General features: G+C 34.4%; 1 protein-coding gene across 5 annotated transcripts in view; it reads left to right on the top strand.

The window, feature by feature from the left end:
• The window catches only part of PHKB (phosphorylase kinase regulatory subunit beta), a 220,795-nt gene that overhangs the window by 54,375 nt on the left and 147,476 nt on the right, over window positions 1–18,944 (top strand). For all 5 annotated transcript variants that reach the window (XM_077898542.1, XM_077898540.1, XM_077898543.1 and 2 more), the window contains 2 exons: window positions 3,444–3,551; window positions 7,412–7,492. In XM_077898542.1, coding sequence (XP_077754668.1) covers window positions 3,444–3,551; window positions 7,412–7,492 — 189 coding nt within the window. The remainder of the gene's footprint in view (window positions 1–3,443; window positions 3,552–7,411; window positions 7,493–18,944) is intronic.

The raw sequence follows: 18,944 nt of genomic DNA, 5'->3' as shown, positions 1-18,944 counted from the left end.
GTAGTTAAGAAGGCACAGATTTCCTTTATAATGGGCTATGAATGTTGCTGTTCCTCACTATCTACATAAATAATTTGTTCATCTAAAATGTTACTGAGTAGTTTCTAGCTTGTGAAAAATCATTAAAATTTTATAAAATTTGTTCTTCCAGCATTCCCGTATGAGATAAGTTTTTGCACCTAAATGCTGAGTTAGATTATACATTAAGAGTGGATGACAAAATATTCATCTTTTCCTAAATGACAAACTGTTTATTCACAATGATTTAAGTTTCCAGGAAAAATCTAAATAAAATACAAGTAGAGAAAACATTATTCTGGATTTTTTTTGGTCTATGAAATTTTTTGTTTAATCATTTATTTTACTTGGCAGGTGCCAGATATATATAAAAAAAGATTAATGTCCCCTTATTTTTTGACTGATTTCAAGAATAGTTGCTCTCTATAATTCACATATAATGCGCTCCATTAATATTCAAAGCATCTATAGTTTGGATCATATTTTTTCCTGAAATTTTAAATTATTTGTCTTTTAACAGCTGTAAGATTCAAAGCATAGTTACATAATTTCCCTTTTGAGTATCTTTAATCATTTAAGAGTTGCTTTTCCCCTGGCACAGTGATCAAATACAAATTCTCATGCTGGATATTTGTATGTCTTGAAGACAAATGACAAACACTACATTGTCAACTGTAGCAATAACTTTATTAATCTAATAAAATCTCATCCTTTTAGATCTTTATCAAGTAGGTACAATTTTAATTTAACCATATTTTTGTCTAAGAGCCCCGAGTAATATTCAGCATCTTGAGATAATAATGTAAAAAGAGTGACCACATTGATTTCTATTTGTGTAGTCTAAGACTGTGGCCAGCAGTTTCAGATACTGAGAAGAAATAGACTTTTCACCTTCTCTGAGTTTATGCTGGATGGCTTGGTCACTGTATACATAGAAGATATAAATCCTGGGGACACCTGGATGGCTCAGTGGTTGAGCGTCTGCCTTCAGCACAGGTCGTGATCCTGGGTCTAGGGATTGAGTCCTGCATCAGGCTTGCTGTGAGGAGCCTGCTTCTCCCTCTATTGATGTCTCTGCCTCCCCACCCCCACAATGAATAAATAAATAAAATCTTAAAAAAAAAAAAAAGATATATAGCCCTACCTTCATCCTCATCCTCTCATTCCTGATTATCTACTGGTAGGGCCTAGCTTTTATTGTTGACTTGAATGAGAAGGAGGGCCGTGTATTTGTTTGTGGGGTATTTGCAGGCCTCTTGGGGGGTGGGGTATAAAAGGGTATTAGCCCTCTAGCACAACACTGTTAAGTGAACTTTCTGTGATAATAGAATGTTCTGTATTAATGTGTTGAACAATGCAGAAGCCACTAGTCATATATGGATACTAAGTATTTGATATGTAGTCAAGTGTGACTGAGGGACTGAATTTCTAAGTTTTCTTTAATTGTAATTTATTTAGTTGTCTGTAGTTAGTGGCTACTGATGAAGTTTTAGAATATAGGTGAGGTTTGGTATGGTGAGGTACAGAGCCAATGACCAAGAAAGAATTCTTGAGACCTTTTTGGTGCAAAGTGGTGGTTTTATTAATGCATGGAGACAGGACCCATGGTTAGGAAGAGCTGCCTGGGAGTCCAGAGAAGTGGCCCATCATTTATTTTCAAGTTGGGAGAGGTTTGGGAATAGTGTACTCTCTAAGGAATTTTGGAAGCCAGGTTTTCAGGACTTTGAGGGGCTGGCTATTGGAAAAAGGTCATTTATTACCACCTAGTAAAACTTTAGTCATGAGATCATTCAGATGTAAATTCGTGGGCCATAGCTTGGGGGATGATTGCCAATTCATATCTTGGGGGGTTTAGAAATAAAGGAAATTTCTAAAGAAATTTTTATAGGTTAAAGGAGCCTTACAGGATCCTGGAGATTGGGCTAAGATTGCCTTTTACCCTTAGCAAAGTATTAAAACATCAAGGCAGTTGAGTCCCTAGAGGAATGTCCCTCTGCCTATTTCAAGGACTCCTCAAGTGCTGCCTTGGCCTTGTGAGGAGTGGCTGATTATATACCTGGGAGTTGGTTGAGGTAGGGAAAAGATTTCAAAAGCATTTTCATATGGTCAGGAGGACCTACTAGATACTGGAAACCTTGCCTTGGTCAGGTTAAAGATTGTTTTTCCCTTCAGCAAGACATTAACATTAAGACAATTGGAAACTTCCTGAGGAATGTCACACATATCCCACTCTAGGAGCAGGTCCTTTGTGGGATACCTGCTGTGCTTTGTCCCAGTTAGCCCTCTGTTCCCCATCATCTACCATATTGGATAATGTAACTGCTAGAAAGTTATAAGATAGTGAAAGTCACAGACAACTAATAGAAAAGAGGAGAAATTATTGAAGGATAAGCACCTTGATATGGAGTCCAAAGGAAGAAATGTGAGAAACAGTTCAGAAGGGACTTTATAAAAGAAGATATTTTGGGGGGATAGAATTTTAAGGATGAGAAGGATTTTGAAGGTGAGGAAAATAATATGGTTCTATGTGCTTCATTAGCCAAATGAAGCAATGCAAGATCATGACATCACAGATATTATAACCACTTATATATTTTCGAAGGAAGAAAAAATCATTCCCTTTACATATAACTATGCATTAATTGATTCATCCTCTGTTTTTATGCATCTCATACTTCCTATCAGGAAATATTCACCAAATTGAATTGAAGAGGCTCTAAAAAAGGAGATGGATTTCATTTTTGGTCCTTGGAGTTTGTTGTATCATTTAATATTTACTTAGTACTCTAAAATGGTTAAACTTTTTTTTTTAAATGGTTAAACTTTATGTGCAGTTACTAGTGCAGGTATATCCTATGTTCTCTTGGAATTGGTACCTTAGTAAAGAGAGTATATGTGGCAAAGGAAGTCAAAACATGTTGATAGGTACGAAGGTTACAACTTTTGATCCTTAGAAAAGGAAACAGCATTTGAAGTTTTGAACACTTACTGAATTAGCATGAGGTCTGAACCACCTTTTCATTGAGTGTCATGGAAGCATTTCCAAATAGCAATACAGTGGGATGTAATCCCTGAAATACTGTCCCACAGAGTAAACTATTATTTAACTCTAAAATAAAATGAATACAAAACAAACTGCAAACTCTGCTGCTACCATATTCACAAGCTCCCTATTACACTTGATTTGCTGTTTTTGAAATATCATTTAAATATTCTACAATCATGTTAAGTATTACCTTAGTACTTACGAGTTTTGTCAGTGTTTTGTTTCTTTAGGAAAAATAACATGTCTACTTTGCTCTGTACTCTGCCTTTAGACTGCAGCTTTCCTTATTGAAAGGTTTCATGAAAAATAATTTATAATCTCTAAATTTGGGTGATAGTGTGAGTTATTAGTACTATTTGAATTTTGTGTTTGATTTTAGGTCCAGCAGTTTAAGCAGGACCCACGCCCAGCAACCTGTCTTCACTCTGTTTTCAATGTGCACACGGGAGATGAGGTCCTCTCCTATGAAGAATACGGTCATCTTCAGGTAAGAGGAGAGTACTGTATGTTTTCTTCTTCTCTCTGCATACTCTACATCATAGAAGATTTGGAGCTATTTACAAATTGGATAAAGTAGATTTCTTAAATTGTTCAAAACAGAAGCAGAAAACCAACCCTAAAATGAGGTAGTGAAATGGGAGCCACCAGGGCTGAGTTAGTTACTGTGACTGAGCATTATTAAGTCAGATTGTGGTCTTGGTCAGCAAGCAGAAAAGGGCAAGTGGATGGCTTATAATATTGTTCCCTATCTCAAAGAAAGAATCCCACAGTTTTTTCTGTGACAAAAGCTTAAACTTATTATCAAATTTAGAAGAATGCCAACACTTAGGAACTATGGAATAAAAGACAGTAGGCAGTGATAGAACAGCAAATCAGAAATTTTTGTTACATGACATTTCATTTTTGATATATCAACCTTCAACAAAGCTATAAGCATAACATTGAAATGTAATCCCAAAAGGCATTTCTGGAGTCTATAAATTTTGTCTCGTATATTAAATTTTATACCTGGGCTAAGAACGTACTATGGTATTTTATGTTTTGCTTTCACTTCTTTTTCTCTTATATCTGTGTACTGCTTATAGCTGGACATCCTGTTGCCTTGTTTTTAGGATATAGATATTATATATGCTTTTTAATGAGTTGTCTTCCTGCTCATCATTTGGTTCTGCTGTCTTTAAGACAGAATACTTATTATTCATATATTCTTTACTAAAATAAGAATATGTCCTTTTTATAGTCCCTCTGTCTCTCTAGAGATCTGAAATGTCTTACTTTAGTATGACTCCTCCGAGTCATGGAAAGCAGTGTCCCCATTTCTATGCAGCAGAAATTCTTAACACTTTTTTGTAACCAGTACCTTGGAGAATTAGTATTATATGAATATGTAGTTGCTTGACCTTCTTATAATTATAATCTAATTAGATTGTATGTATTTTTTGCTTTGACAAATATGTTTACTATTTGAAATACGATTTTCAGAATATACCAGCTCATTTATTTTTTATCCCAGAATTCAGGCTTAGTACCTGCCTCATGGTAGATTTTAAATAAATACTGGTTGACCTGTTATTTGGCTGTTTCTGTACAATTTGCCACTTAATGATATTTTCTCACAGAGGCATTCTGCAAGTCAGAGCAGAGAGCTCTTGGAGGTGTAGCTATAAATGGCTGCAATGACATTTCTTTGAAGTCATTTCTGATAGACCAGTGTCAGTGCTATAAGAAAATATTTGGGTGAGACTGGCAATATTTTGAAGCTCTTCTCTACCATGTTTACCATGTTTTAAGAAGGATCACTCAAAAATTAATGTCAGTCTAAAAACCCTAAAATGAGACTCCTGTATCATTGTGTCTTGCTCACTTGAACCATGACAAGACCGTGACAACCCCTGGATTTTTGTTTTGTTTTTAACCTCTGGATTTTGAATGCTGAAAAGTCAGGCGGTGTCCAAGACAGTTCTGCTTCCTGAAAGAGCCATCAGCACTGCCAGGCCCTGGCGGCAGTGTTAAGTAGTTTTGCAATTCACATCTTTGCTGCCACAATTTTCATTGCATGTATTTTCACCGCATAACTAATTGACTGTAAGGCAGTTTTACTTTGAAAGATAAAATCACAAAAAATAAAAGAGGATCATTAAAAAGGACATAATATAACATGAAAAATGAATGACAAAACTAAAACCTTATTGCAGAATATGGAACACTAAATACATTTAAAATATGTGTAGAGCAGCCCTGGTGGCGCAGCGGTTTAGTGCCACCTTCAGCCCAGGACGTGATCCTGGTGACCTGGGATCGAGTCCCATGTTGTCCTGCATGGAGCCTGCTTCTCCCTCTGCCTGTGTCTCTGTCTCTCTCTGTGTGTCTCTCATGAATAAATAAATAAAATCTTAAAAAAATATATGTGTAAATTCATGGCACTATTGTGCAAATAACTGAATTTATTATTTGGATCGTACCTAAGCGTTTGTTTTCAAAGTCTTTTGTTTAGAGTAATACTTTTTTTTTGCTTGTTGATTTGCCTTCTCATCTGGCATTACACTTTTTTCTTTTTTCACTAAAATTTCTTCCTTCATTAAGAGGGGTAGCACTTTCATACTTGTAACAAAGCTTTGCATTGCTTTGTGAACACCATCTACACTGTATGTTTGTTTTTGGCATATTGTCATATGCTGTTCATAGGCACTCCATACTCGTGTGGAAAATGTGAGTTCAAACATCTGGATCACTGTAGAGAGACCATTATGAGGGCTAAGATTTATATAATATAGAAAGTATGGAATACAAAGAATAATTATAAAAATATAAGATTTATATAATATAAAAGTGGGAATTTCACATCAATGGAGAAATGAAACTAAACTGTCGAATCTGTCAACCAGTTTTTTTTTTTTTTATATAATCTTTTATGGCAAAATTGCTTTATGGCCAGGTGGTGATGTGGAGAAAATGTACACACTGAGAATGTTTGGGATGAAGTGCTTGTGGCAAAGATGTCTCAGGCAGAGATGATTAGGCAGCACTACCCAACACACCTGCTAGCATAAGGCCGCTTTGCCAAGGCCTCTGGGACACAAATAACTTTCTGCCCTGACTTTCTGTCAGTTACTCAGTAAGGACTGAAAGTGAGTCAAGGAAGACCTGAGCCACCAAGGCTGTTAGAAGGTAATAAATACTCTTCTGGGTTAGAATCACACCAGCACTAAATTAAATTGTGCTTTCTCTTTGATTTTAACTTACCATTTTCCTAGCTAAATGAAAGTTCTTTTACTGATTCCTATGTGTTTGTTATATAACAGCTTTATTGAGATATAGCTCACAAAACATACAATTCACCTATTTAAAGTGTACAATTCAATGGTTTTTATTATATTCACAGTTGTGCAATCACTATCACAGTTAATTTCAGAACATTTTCATTACTCCATAAAGAAATCTGTGCTCTTTAGCAGTTACTTCCTATCTACCCAAAACCCCCTTGCCCTAGGCGATCACCAATCTACTTCCTATCTTTATGAATATTCCTGTTCTATGAATTTTATGTACATAGAATTATACAGTATATGGTCTTTTATGACTGGCTTGTTTCATTTAGCATATTCAAGGTTTGTAGTATTTGTCTTTCACTACTTACTTATTTGACACAATTTATACACCCATTCAGGCTTCTGTGAGAATCTGGTTTTGTTAAAATGGACATTACTGTCTTCATTTTTTTTTATATCATATAATGTCTATCTTGAATAGATTAAAAGAAAAAAGTGACTCATTTGTTTATAAAACTCATTTGTTCACAAATATATTTTATATGCTATACCATTGATTAAAATTAATATGTCCCTGCAGTTGTTTACATAAATTCTGTATTGTCTGAGAATAAGACTATTTTCAAGATGCACTGCCTATTGTTTATGATGTACTGGCAAAGTCCTAATATCTTACTTGCCAAATAACTTTTTCATTTACATACATTTGAGATGAATTAACATTACATAGCTGCCTGTGGGGCAAAATGACTTCAAAGTAGAGTACTTTAAACCCAAAATTTGAAAGTAAATCTTAGAGAACAAATGTTATAGAAACAGTTGCTAACAGTTCTATTTGCAGCCATTTCCCTAATCAGGTATTAACCATCACAATGAATTTGAGGATTTTAGAGTTTTATATTCAAAGCTAGGATTTTATGATGAGCTAAACACTCAGCTCCTTTATTTCACAATAGGAAAGGAAATAGTTTTTATTTGCTACTATTAGAGGAAATGACTTATAATTTTGGCTCTTACATATAATTTCATAACATAGTCTTTTTGTTATTTCCTTTAACCTTTTAATGTTTGTTTTCAGATAAATACAGTGTCACTCTATCTCCTTTACCTTGTGGAAATGATTTCTTCAGGACTCCAGATTATCTATAACACTGATGAGGTATGAATTGCCCAAATTTTCTAGTACTCAATTTCATCTCTGAGAATATCTTTTTTTCTTTTAGTTTTTTAAAAATTAGTTTCAGTTTTATAAAAATGGCTTATTCATATAATCAGATACTGGATTTTGGATGTTGGATCAAGAATATTTTTAATGCAAAGCACTTCAAAAATGAATGAAATATATGACAGGCTGTAAAGCTTTACCCTTATAAAAAGCTGTGCTTCAGGTGATCTGAATGAAATAAAAACTTGAAACTTTCAGAAAATTTTATAACAATGAAAGTAAAATAGCATTTGCAGATTTTCTTAGAGTTATTGTCTTTTTTGCATATTGTTCCCTTTTTTAACCCATCCTTTTAAAAAAAGATACTTTTATCATATTATTATTATTTTTTGAAGATTTTATTTATTCATTCATGAGAGACACAGAGAGGGAGAGGCAGAGACATAGGCAGCCGGAGAAGCATAGGAAGCTTGATGTGAGATTCGAACCAGGGACTCCAGGATCACGCTCTGAGCTGAAGGCAGGCACTTAACTGCTGAGCCACCCAGGCGTCCCTATCATGTTATTTTTATTGTGAGACCTCAGTAAGGTTCTTGATGTTTTTGAAACTTGAAAAGAATTTATATCCCAAAGATGAGAAGCATTCATTTCATAGGTACTAATGCTTGAAAAGACACACAGACACACATGCTGACACATTTTCAGGTATGCCACAGTGAAAGCAAAAGTTTTTATTATTGCACTGGTACAGTGAGACTTCATCAGAATAGATGTGCTACGTATGCTTGTTATTATTTCTTTCCTGTGATCTGTACAGGGAGAACAAATGTATCATGTAATTAACACCCAAATCATCACTGGACTGCAGTATGATATTAGTATATATAGTCCTGTCCTCCAGTAGTTTATAGTCTCTTACATCCTTCCAGTTATTGCTTTTTTAATAGTAAGTAAAGTCTATTTATTTATTTATTCATTTATTTTTAAGATTTTTTTATTTGGGCAGCCCAGTGGCTCAGTGGTTTAGCGCTGCCTTCAGCCCAGGGCGTGATCCTGGAGTCCCGGAATTGAGTCCCACATCGGGCTCCCTGCATGGAATCTACTTCTCCCTCTGCCTGTGTCTCTGCCTCTCTCTCTGTGTCTCTCATGAATAAATAAATAAAATCTTAAAAAAAAAAAGACTTTTTTATTTATTTGAGAGGGGGCACATACAAGTGGGAGGAGGGGCAGAGGGAGAGGAAAAGGTGGACTTCTTGCTGAGCAGGGAGACTGCTGTAGGGCTTAATTCCAGGACCCAGGAATCATGACCTGAGCTGAAGGCAGATGCTTAACTGACTGAGCCACCCAGGCAGGTGCCCAGGTGAAGTCTATTTAGTTGTACAGATAAACAGTAAAGAAGAAATTATTAATACTCACTAATGTTTTGTGATTCTTCAAAGAACTACGTTTTTATTTCATCCAAAAAGTTCTGTTTTTATAATATTGTGAAATAGTGGTATTCAAAGATTTTGGTTAGAGAAGGGTTTTCCCTTAAGCAGCATCCTGAAACACAAAACATCCTCTGACCTAGTAGAGGAAGGCTCCCAAAACCAGCCCACTTAGCTTCTCTTAGAAACTCCAAAGCACTGAGACATGTATCCAGCACAACATAGTATGATTACCATTATATTAAGCAACAGCTGGGATGCCTGGTGGCTCAGCAGTTGAGCACCTGCCTTCGGCTCAGGGCATGATCCTGATTCCTGGGTTCAAGTCCCACATCAGGCTCCTTGAGTAGAGCCTGCTTCTCTCTCTCTGTCTGTGTCTCTGCCTCTCTCTCTCTCTCTGTGTCTCTCATGAATAAATAAATAAAATCTTAAAAAAAAAAAAGTGACAGCTAACATTGATGGTTCCAAGTGACTTTCCATTAACCTTACTGATGGCAGTGGTGAAATTACCCTGGTTAGTGGTAGCATTGTTTTGTTTGGTATTTTATTTTCATTTTTCACATTTTATTTTTTGCTTTTTCAGTATCTACCATAGTTAATTTTAAATCTTCAGTTGTCAATTGACAGTTTTCAAAAATATGATACACCTTTAACCTTTCTATCTTTTTTAATATGATTTGAATCTACTTGAGCATATTTAGTATCTTCTTCTTAACCTTATTTTCTTTTTTTTTTTCTTGTTGATGTTTTTTCCTTACCCTTAGAAGTTTTTATTTGGTAGATACGATATTTTTATGTAGCTAATTTCAATAGGCCTTTAATATATACACTTAAAATCCTAGAATAATAAAATGTGTTATTGGGGCTTACTGTCTTTTTCCTTGATTTTTTATATACTGTGTCAAGAATTATGTAGAGAAGCAGTAATTGGGCCTGCATAAAATCTTTCAGGGAATGAAATTCCTTTTATCTAGATATTTCAGAGAAACGAATCCTTTGAAAGATAGTATGACTTGGGACCATTTCATTTTTTTTTATAAAGTATTTTTTTAATATATATATATATATGTTTTTAATTTTTATTTATTTATGATAGTCACACAGAGAGAGAGAGAGAGAGGCAGAGACACAGGCAGAGGGAGAAGCAGGCTCCATGCATCGGGAGCCCGACGTGGGATTCGATCCCGGGTCTCCAGGATTGCGCCCTGGGCCAAAGGCAGGCGCCAAACCGCTGCGCCACCCAGGGATCCCCATTTCATTTTTTAATTGTACCTTATACCCTGAATGGGAAGTTTCATAGTCCTGTCTCTTTTCTTCATTCCCAACCACATTATATCTCTGGGCAACCCAAGGACCTGGGAAGGAAGTGGGAATACCACTCATTTCTTTCTCTATTTACTGGTGAATATTTCATTTGCCCAAATCCTTATCTTTTTAGGATTGGAGAATAGAGAGCTTACATACACAACACACACACATAATATACATATTATATTGTCAGCAACTTTGGTTTATTTTTTCAATAAATTATTTTCCTTAATTTAACAGCTAATCATCATATCTTTACTGATTCTCTTGTTTTTATAAACTTTGTATCCACATTGTATTTCCTTTAGGAGAAGGCCATTGTCTTACAGGTATCCCTTCTAAGATGCTGTGAAAATATTGAGTGCCAGTGTTTGAGCTCATGGGCCTTGCTGGGGAATATATTTCTTAAAGGCAGGAATAGTAATGGATGCTCATTTTCTAATGTTTTTCATTACCTACACAAGTGTCATATTTTGTGGTTACCTGGGCTAAATTGGTGTCTATAGAAGTATTGCTGTGCACATTTACAATATTGGATTTTTATTAAAAATGAAAACTGTAAAATAGGCAAACTTTTTATTTCTTTCCTGGCACTCTTACTTGCTTTCTCTTCTTTATCTGGAGAGAAATATTAAAGTTACATATTTTAATAGAAGTTTATATATATCTTATAAATATAAATATAAATATGTAATATATCACCTAAGTGTGTGTATATATATATATATATTTATATACACATATATATATATCACCTAAGTATAAAGTTTACCTAAATCTGACCCCTTCTCTATTAATGGAGGTAACTCACATCTGTTGGAGGGAGGCAAAGTAAAGAACTAGTACTGCATGGCATTCTATGTTATGTTCCATGCCATAAATAAATTTCCTAAGGGTAGATTAAAAGAAATAGGAAAGAAATCAATCAGAAATGGATCCATAGAAACTTACTTTATTTAAAATAAAAGAACCCCACACATCCCACAAATTTGTGTAACAAATTAGTTTTTGCTTTGTGTTTTAGATAATTATTCTTTCTTTTTGTTGAAAGCCTCATCATATAAAAAGACTTACAATTCTTTAATAAAGAAGGGATTTTATTTTCGACTTTGGTGACCCCACAACTTTATGTTTTAAAGAGTACTTTGAAAGTGAAGATATACAAAGCTAAAATATTGTCTTCCCTTCCTATATTTTGGATTTGCTTTTATTTTTAGTTGAGGTATTAAAATCTATTAATTGTATGTCCTTACACATGGAGGTAGACAAACTGTATGATTTCTAAGGTCCTTTCTCCAGTGTCATGCTGTTACATGACTAATTTTGGTGTTATTTAATGATGGATCACAAGTCATAGTGTTACATCATTTTATAAAAAAAACTGACCTCAGATACTCTTCTTACAATCTTAAAATATGAGTAGAAATAAGCATTAATTGGTGAAAAACCTGGAATGTTGGTAAATCTAGAGTTTGGTAGATGTGGAAGTTCTCTTTTGATTGCTACTATTATCATGATGAAATGGAAAGCAGGAATGTCAGCTGAATATGAAAAGGGGCAAAGTAGATTAAGAGTTCAAAAGGAAGAAGTGAAATAGACACATGGGTTTGTGACTTTAAATGAAAAAAAAATTCTAAGAACCATTCTAATTAATTTCCATTATATGACTTTATGTGATTGAAGGTTGGCCTTGTGTTTCTAACTCTTGAAATTTATGTCAAAAACCGTTTAACAAAAAACAATTTTAAGGATTTGGGAATGCTTTTATATCTAGAAGGATAATAATAATTTGAGATGTTGCTTAGAAGGAGTCAATGCATGACCTCTTTGAACCAAGTCAATTATAGTCAATTATATTGGATTGTAGATTCTTAGCCCTCTTTTGAAATTTTACGTCAATGTCACTTAAAAATACTTCTCTCGGCAAATAGCTGAGTGAAGTAAGTCAATCGGAGAAGGACAAACATTATATGTTCTCATTCATTTGGGGAATATAAATAATAGTGAAAGGGAATATAAGGGAAGGGAGAAGAAATGTGTGGGAAATATCAGAAAGGAAGACAGAACATAAAGACTCCTAACTCTGGGAAACGAACTAGGGGTGGTGGAAGGGGAGGAGGGCAGGGTGTGGGGTGAATGGGTAACGGGCACTGGGGGTTATTCTGTATGTTGGTAAATTGAACACCAATAAAAAATAAATTTATTAAATTCCAAAAAAAATAAATAAATAAAATAAATGAGGGGTACTGTCTCAGGGGTTCCAAAGGCCATCCCTAAGGTTTGATGTTTCTCTGGGAGAACTCACAGGACCTGGCATGTTGTCAGAGTCATGGATAAGATTTATTACAGTGAAAGAATAGAAAGCAAACTCAGCCAAAGGAAAAGGCACATGAAACAAAGCCTAGAACAAAACAGATGCAAGCTGCCAGTAGTCCTTTCCTGCTGTAGTCATACAGAACATGCTTCATTCCTCCAGCGTTCAATTATGACAACATGTGTGAAATGTTGTCTCTACCATGAAAACTTATTAGGAAGTTAGTGCCCAAGGTGTTTATTGGGTTCTGGTCACGTAAACACCTTCTTCCTAGCAGGTACCAGATTTCCAAGTCTCAGCAAAGCAGGTGTTCAGTGCAACATCTGGTTAGGGAAAAAAAAACCTTGTTTGTATTAACAGTTTGGGCACAGTAAACCACAACTGTGGCTTAATAAATTATTCCTTGTTGTGCCTATCTACAAAAGAATATTTCATCATGTATTATTCATCTTAATTACAGGAATTTATAGCTTATATGTAAGTGATAAAAACTATTTTAGATGCTAGAATATTTAGAGCTCTTTGTATTAAATTAATGAGCAAGAGTAATAGTTGCTAACAAATCAGAGTATATATTATCATTTTTTGTTTATTCCAACCCAAATGGGAAAATTATATGTGAAAATTGAAAATGATAGTCCCTTATGTATGAGAAATGTTAGAGATTTGTAAGTACTCCAAATGAACTCAAATGAGAGTTCAGTTGTGAACATCAAATGAGAAAATAAAACTATGTCATGTTTGCTGTGATGCAGCCTAGTTTTCCAGATGCTTTTATTTCTTCTTAGGTCCTCTTTTTCTGAGGTGTCAGGCATCTTATGAACTTCATAGGTGTTGTTAGTGGCATCACTAAAATCTGGTGATGCCAGTTTACTTAACTACACATAAGTCAGTCAGAGAAAGACAATTATAGGATTTCACTCATATGTGGAATTTAAGAAACAAAACAGGAGCATAGAGGAAAGGAGGGAAAAATAAAACAAGACATTATCAGAGAGGGAGACAAACCATTAGAGACTCTTAACCATAGGAAACAAACTGAGGGTTGCTGGAGGAGAGAGGGTGGGAATGGGATAACTGGGTGATGGACAGTAAGGAGGGCATGTGATGTAATGAGCCCTGGGTATTATATATAGAATCAACGGAGCTCTACCTCTGAAACTAATAACACAGTATATGTTAATTAATTTAATTTAAATAAGAAATTTTCTTTAAAGCCCATTATTAAAATCAAGTATAACTTTTCCTTACTTTGTTTCTTTGACCTTTATTCAGCATATATTTTAAGAAAACTCAGATGTTAAATCACAGTTCTTAATTCATATGGTGATTTGAAGGAATAGAAAGTTCCAAGTATGATTAAGTACTCATTTTACTAATTTCAACTCCCACTTATTACTGACCCATTATTGTGGGGTTTTTTTAGTTGCAGTGAATTGTATTTTACAAGAAAATTTTCTCTCAGTCTAAATCCTCATGCATGTCAAAATAAATTTTTTCATAATGTCCTTTTTTTAAAGACCAAATATAGATCTATAAATATATTTTTTATTATGCCACAGTAGGGATTATTTGAATAAAATCATTCATATATTAAATATATGTGTGTATATAATGTACACTTACATATATATGTAGATAAAAATATAAAAATAAAAAGAAATATATGACCACTTTTGTTTTTTTTGTTTTTTTTGTTTTTTTTGTTTTTGCTTCAAAGGGAGCAATTTAATCAACCTGACTTGCTTTGCTTTTTTAAAGATTTTATTTATTTATTTGAGCAAGAGAGAGAGAGAGAGAACAAGTAGGGTGAGGGCAGAGGGAGAAGCAGACTCCTGCTGAGCAGGAATCCTGATGCTGGACACCATCCTGGAACTCTAAGGATCATGACCTGAGCTGAAGGCAGACGCTTAACCCACGGAGCCACCCAGGCGCCCAACCTGACTTCCTTTGAACACAAGAATCATGTGTAACAGTTTTATAAAATTTAACTTATTGCCTTTGTCTTAGGTCTGTCATGTCTGCAGATAGGGGAGAAATCCTTCCCTTCTTGGAAGACTGAAATTGATATAAGGAGCAAAATATGCTTATTCATTTGGGGTTTGAAAGAGCTCAATTAAAACACTACTCTTATCCACCAAAGTGCTGGACCAACTCATAAGAAAATAAGAATAAAGCAGATAGGAGACCAGCATATCACCTTTCTTTCTGATAAAATTCGTAACAGAGAGTGAAACATATGTCTACAGCAAATGAGCTTTGCCTTTGTGAGCTCCAGATTTAGGCAAAGTTACCCTCAGTCACAAACAGAGCTTTAAGGAGGCAAGGTAGAGCTCCCTAAGATATAATTTCAAGTTTGAGGACCAGAGCAGATCAGGTGTTTCTCAAAAGCTGAGCCTTAATAGGAAGGGGGCTGCCCTATACATACCAATATGTCTTTTCAAACTCAATCCAATTAAGTTCCTCCTCTTCTCCTGGGAAGTAGTGAGGGAAGGAGCAAGAGAGAGGCCAAGTGTATTACACAACTGCTTGCACACAAAAGACTGTATCTGCCATTTGGGGGTGGAGGGTATGAATTTGAATACTTTGGAACCAACAACAATTTTACTAATTCAAACTTCTATCTTAAAAATGGATTTTACATTTATATCTAAATGAATAAGTTCAACTATGCTTAGTAATAATCCAATTTGTCTAGGGAACATGTAAATCATGTTCCATTTCTTGCAAACTTTAAAACAAAATACTTAATGTTAACATTTTTAACATTAATTATGTAATGCAAAATAATGATTTAGGAATTTTGAAATATTTGAGAGCAGTCCCTAAAGTTTTTGTAGCTTTATATCTTTTTCACCAAATGATTATTACTTTATATGAGATTATGTATTATTTCTACTATGTAATGAACACTTAAGAGCATTTTTTTCTGTTACTATCTTTTTTTATTGCAGCATTATTTTTACAAAATCCTCATCATTTTGACAACTGTTGGTTCTGTAATGATGTACTATTTTCTGTTCCTCATTTTGATAATTTGTGACATCTCTCTTTTCTGATTGATCTTGCTTGTAGTTTTTCAGTTTTATTTTTAAAGAACCAATTTTCAAAAAATAAAAAATAAAAAAACCAGTTTTCAGTCTTTTTGAGTTTCTCTACTGCATATTTTTTTGCTTAATTCATTTCTACTGAACCTTTATTTCTTTTGTTCTACTTTCTTTATGTCTAATTTATCCCTTTTCAAATTCTTTCTTTATATAGAAGCTTCAATCATTGAATTTTAGGGGTTTTTTTCTGCCTAATGTACACATTTAGGGCTTTAACTATTCCCTGCTTAGCTTCATTCTAAAAGTTTATGTTACAATTTTATTATCATTCAATAAAAATATTTTCCAGTCACCATTATATTTTCTTTTACCAGCGAGGTGTTTAAAAATGTATTTCTTAATTTCCAAACATTTGAAGATTTTCTGTCTTTTTAATATGACTTCTGGTTTAAATCTGCAGTGGTCAGAAAACATATTCTATACAGTTCCAATCCTTTAAAATTTGTTGAGATTTGCTTATAACCCAGATTTTGGTTGTTATTGATTGGTATTTCATAGAAACATGACAGAAATACTCTTGGCTTCAATGTTCTTTATGTTAATTAGGTACACTGTGTTAATCAGATATGTTATTTATACCTTATATGTATTGTGCAATTTTCTTTTTTTTTTTTTTAAGATTTTATTTATTTATTCATGAGAGACACAAAGAAAGAGAGGCAGAGACATAAGTAGAGGGAGAAGCAGTCTCCATACAAGGAGCCTGATGTGGGACTTGATCCCAGGACTCCAGGATCACACCCTGAGCCAAGGCAGATGCTTAACCGCCTAGCCACCCAGGCGTTCCATGTTGTGCAATTTTCTGTTATATTCATTCAGTATCTATGATTGAATTTTTTCTTCATTTAATTCTGTAACTTTTTGATTTATGTGTCTATATGTGTATATAGACATGTGATTTAAAGTTATAATTTTTAATGTTCCCAATGTCCCATTTCAACTCATAAAATTTTTCTTACAATCTCCTTTTCTAACTAAACAAGTTTCTTTTTTTTTAACTAGACAAATTTCTTTTGATTAGTATTTGTATACTGTATCTTTTGTATCATATAATTATTGCTGTTTTTAAAATCTAGTCTGCAATCTTTTCCTTTTAATTGGAGTACTTAGTTCATTTACAATTTAATGTAAATTTTAATGTATCTTGGTTTGTCTTTTATATTTCTGCTTGTTGTTGATTCCATCTGTTCTTTGTATTTTTTTCTCCTTTCTTACATTCTTTTGGATTGATTAAACATTTGTTACTGTAACATCCCTCCTTTCATAAACTCATTAGGCCTTCTGTTATTCTATTATTTAGTGTTAACTGTAGAAATCATAGTATCTTCAACTTATTAGGGTCTACTCTGTATTTTGACTCTTTTCTCGACCATTTAAGACCCTTAGCATGTTTTAGCTTTATATAATATTGTTAACATTTAATTTAATTCTACATATATTTTTAAGATTTTTTAAAATTTAAATTCAATTAGCCAACATATAGCACATCCTTAGTTTCAGATGTAGCGTTCAATAATTGATTAGTTGTGTGTAATACCCAGTGCTCATCACATCATGTACCCTCCTTGAATGCTCATCACCCAATTACATCATCCTCCCACCTACATGCCCTCTAGCAACTCTGTTTCTTTCCTATAGTTAAGAGTCTCTCATGGTTTTTCTCCCTTTCTGATAACTTCCCATGCAGTTTTCTCACCCTTCCCCTATGATCTTCTGCACTGTTTCTTATATTCCACATATGAGCAAACTGTATGATAATTGTCTTTCTCTAATTGACTTATTTCACTCAGCATAATACCCTCTAGTTCCATCCACATCGATATAAATGATAAGTATTCATCCTTTCTGATGGCTGAGTAATATTCTTTGTATAGATATACCACATCTTCTTTATCTATTCATCTGTCAGTGGACATCTTTGCTCTTTCCACAGGTTGGCTATTGTGGACTTTGCTGTTTTCAACATTAAGGTACAAGTGCCCCTTCGATCACTACATTTGTGTAGTTCAATTGCAGGGTTGTAGGGTAGCTCTATTTTTAACTTCTTGAGGAACTTCTTGCCAGACATGTCTCCAAAGGCAAGAGAGTAATTTCTTTTTAAAAAAAAAAGAGGAGAGGGGATGCCTGGGTGGCTCAGTGGTTAAGTGCCTGCCTTCAGCTCAGGGCATGATCCTGCAGTCTTGGGATCAAGTTTCATATCGGGCTCCTTGCATGGAGCCTGCTTCTCCCTCTGCTTATGTCTCTATGTCTCTCTCTCTGTGTGTCTCTCATGAATAAATAAAAATCTTCAAAAAAAAAAAAAAGCTTTGAACAAATAAGTCTCTTAGCTTTTTCCCAAGGCCTTCTGTGTGTTTTGGGGCATAGCATGAAAACTTTCACTGGCAGTATATCTCCTTTAGCCTTTATTTTCTCCTTTGCAGAGCCTCAATGATATTAATTACGTCTCAGGGCTTCTTTGGTTATAGGCATACCCTATAAATGTGCATTGCCTCCTATCTTTCCAGGAATATTTTGGAGATTTTCAAATCCTCCTACGTGTATATCATTTTCTGTCTATTAAGAAAAAATTGTTTCAGGCAGCTGTAGTGCTCAGTAGTTCCCACTGATTGTTTTTGTTATATGCCTAGGGAAAAAGCTATGCATGTTGTGAAAGCTCTGAGTCAGGTCATTTAAACATAAGCTTTGTGCTAGTTTTTAAGAAGCTGCCAAACAGTTAAAATAGTGACAATTCACTGAGGTGGTGATTTGGGGGAGTTCTAAACCCCTCTGTCCTTTCTGGTGGCTGTTAGTCTGCTGGTTTTCATGGCTGATTGTGTGGCCTAGGCTACAACAAAATGGGAGATGCAGGAGGAATAGGACAATTTAATACATTTCAAGGCTCACTCAACTGAGATTTCAGTCCTTTTATCTTGATTAAATGTTCTTTGCATTGTTGCAAGCTCTTTTTTAATTTCTAGATTCCTAAAAAAGCTGATTTTGTTCATTTTTGTCAGTATTCTTATTGGTTTTATGGATGACTAGATTTTCTGAGTTCTGTGAGCTGAATTCCCACTGTATTTTTGATGTAACTTTCTATTTATACCCTTTTTCCCCAACTGCCTTTTATCTTTCAGTGTAGTCATTCTATAAAATCAATTGACCCAGCAGTCCTAATGTATTTTTACCTGTATTTTTTTTAAAAACCTTCGATATTCTACAACTGTTTTGTTGCATTGGAACGTCTATATAATAACACATTTAATGGCTGTCTGAGATTCTGTACCCTCTGTCAGAAATATGCAACTAAGTGC

Source organism: Canis aureus, chromosome 5 (assembly GCF_053574225.1).
Source record: "Canis aureus isolate CA01 chromosome 5, VMU_Caureus_v.1.0, whole genome shotgun sequence".
NCBI lineage: Eukaryota > Metazoa > Chordata > Mammalia > Carnivora > Canidae > Canis > Canis aureus.
Note: the sequence above shows the minus strand (reverse complement) of the source record. Positions and strands in the feature narration are given on the sequence as shown.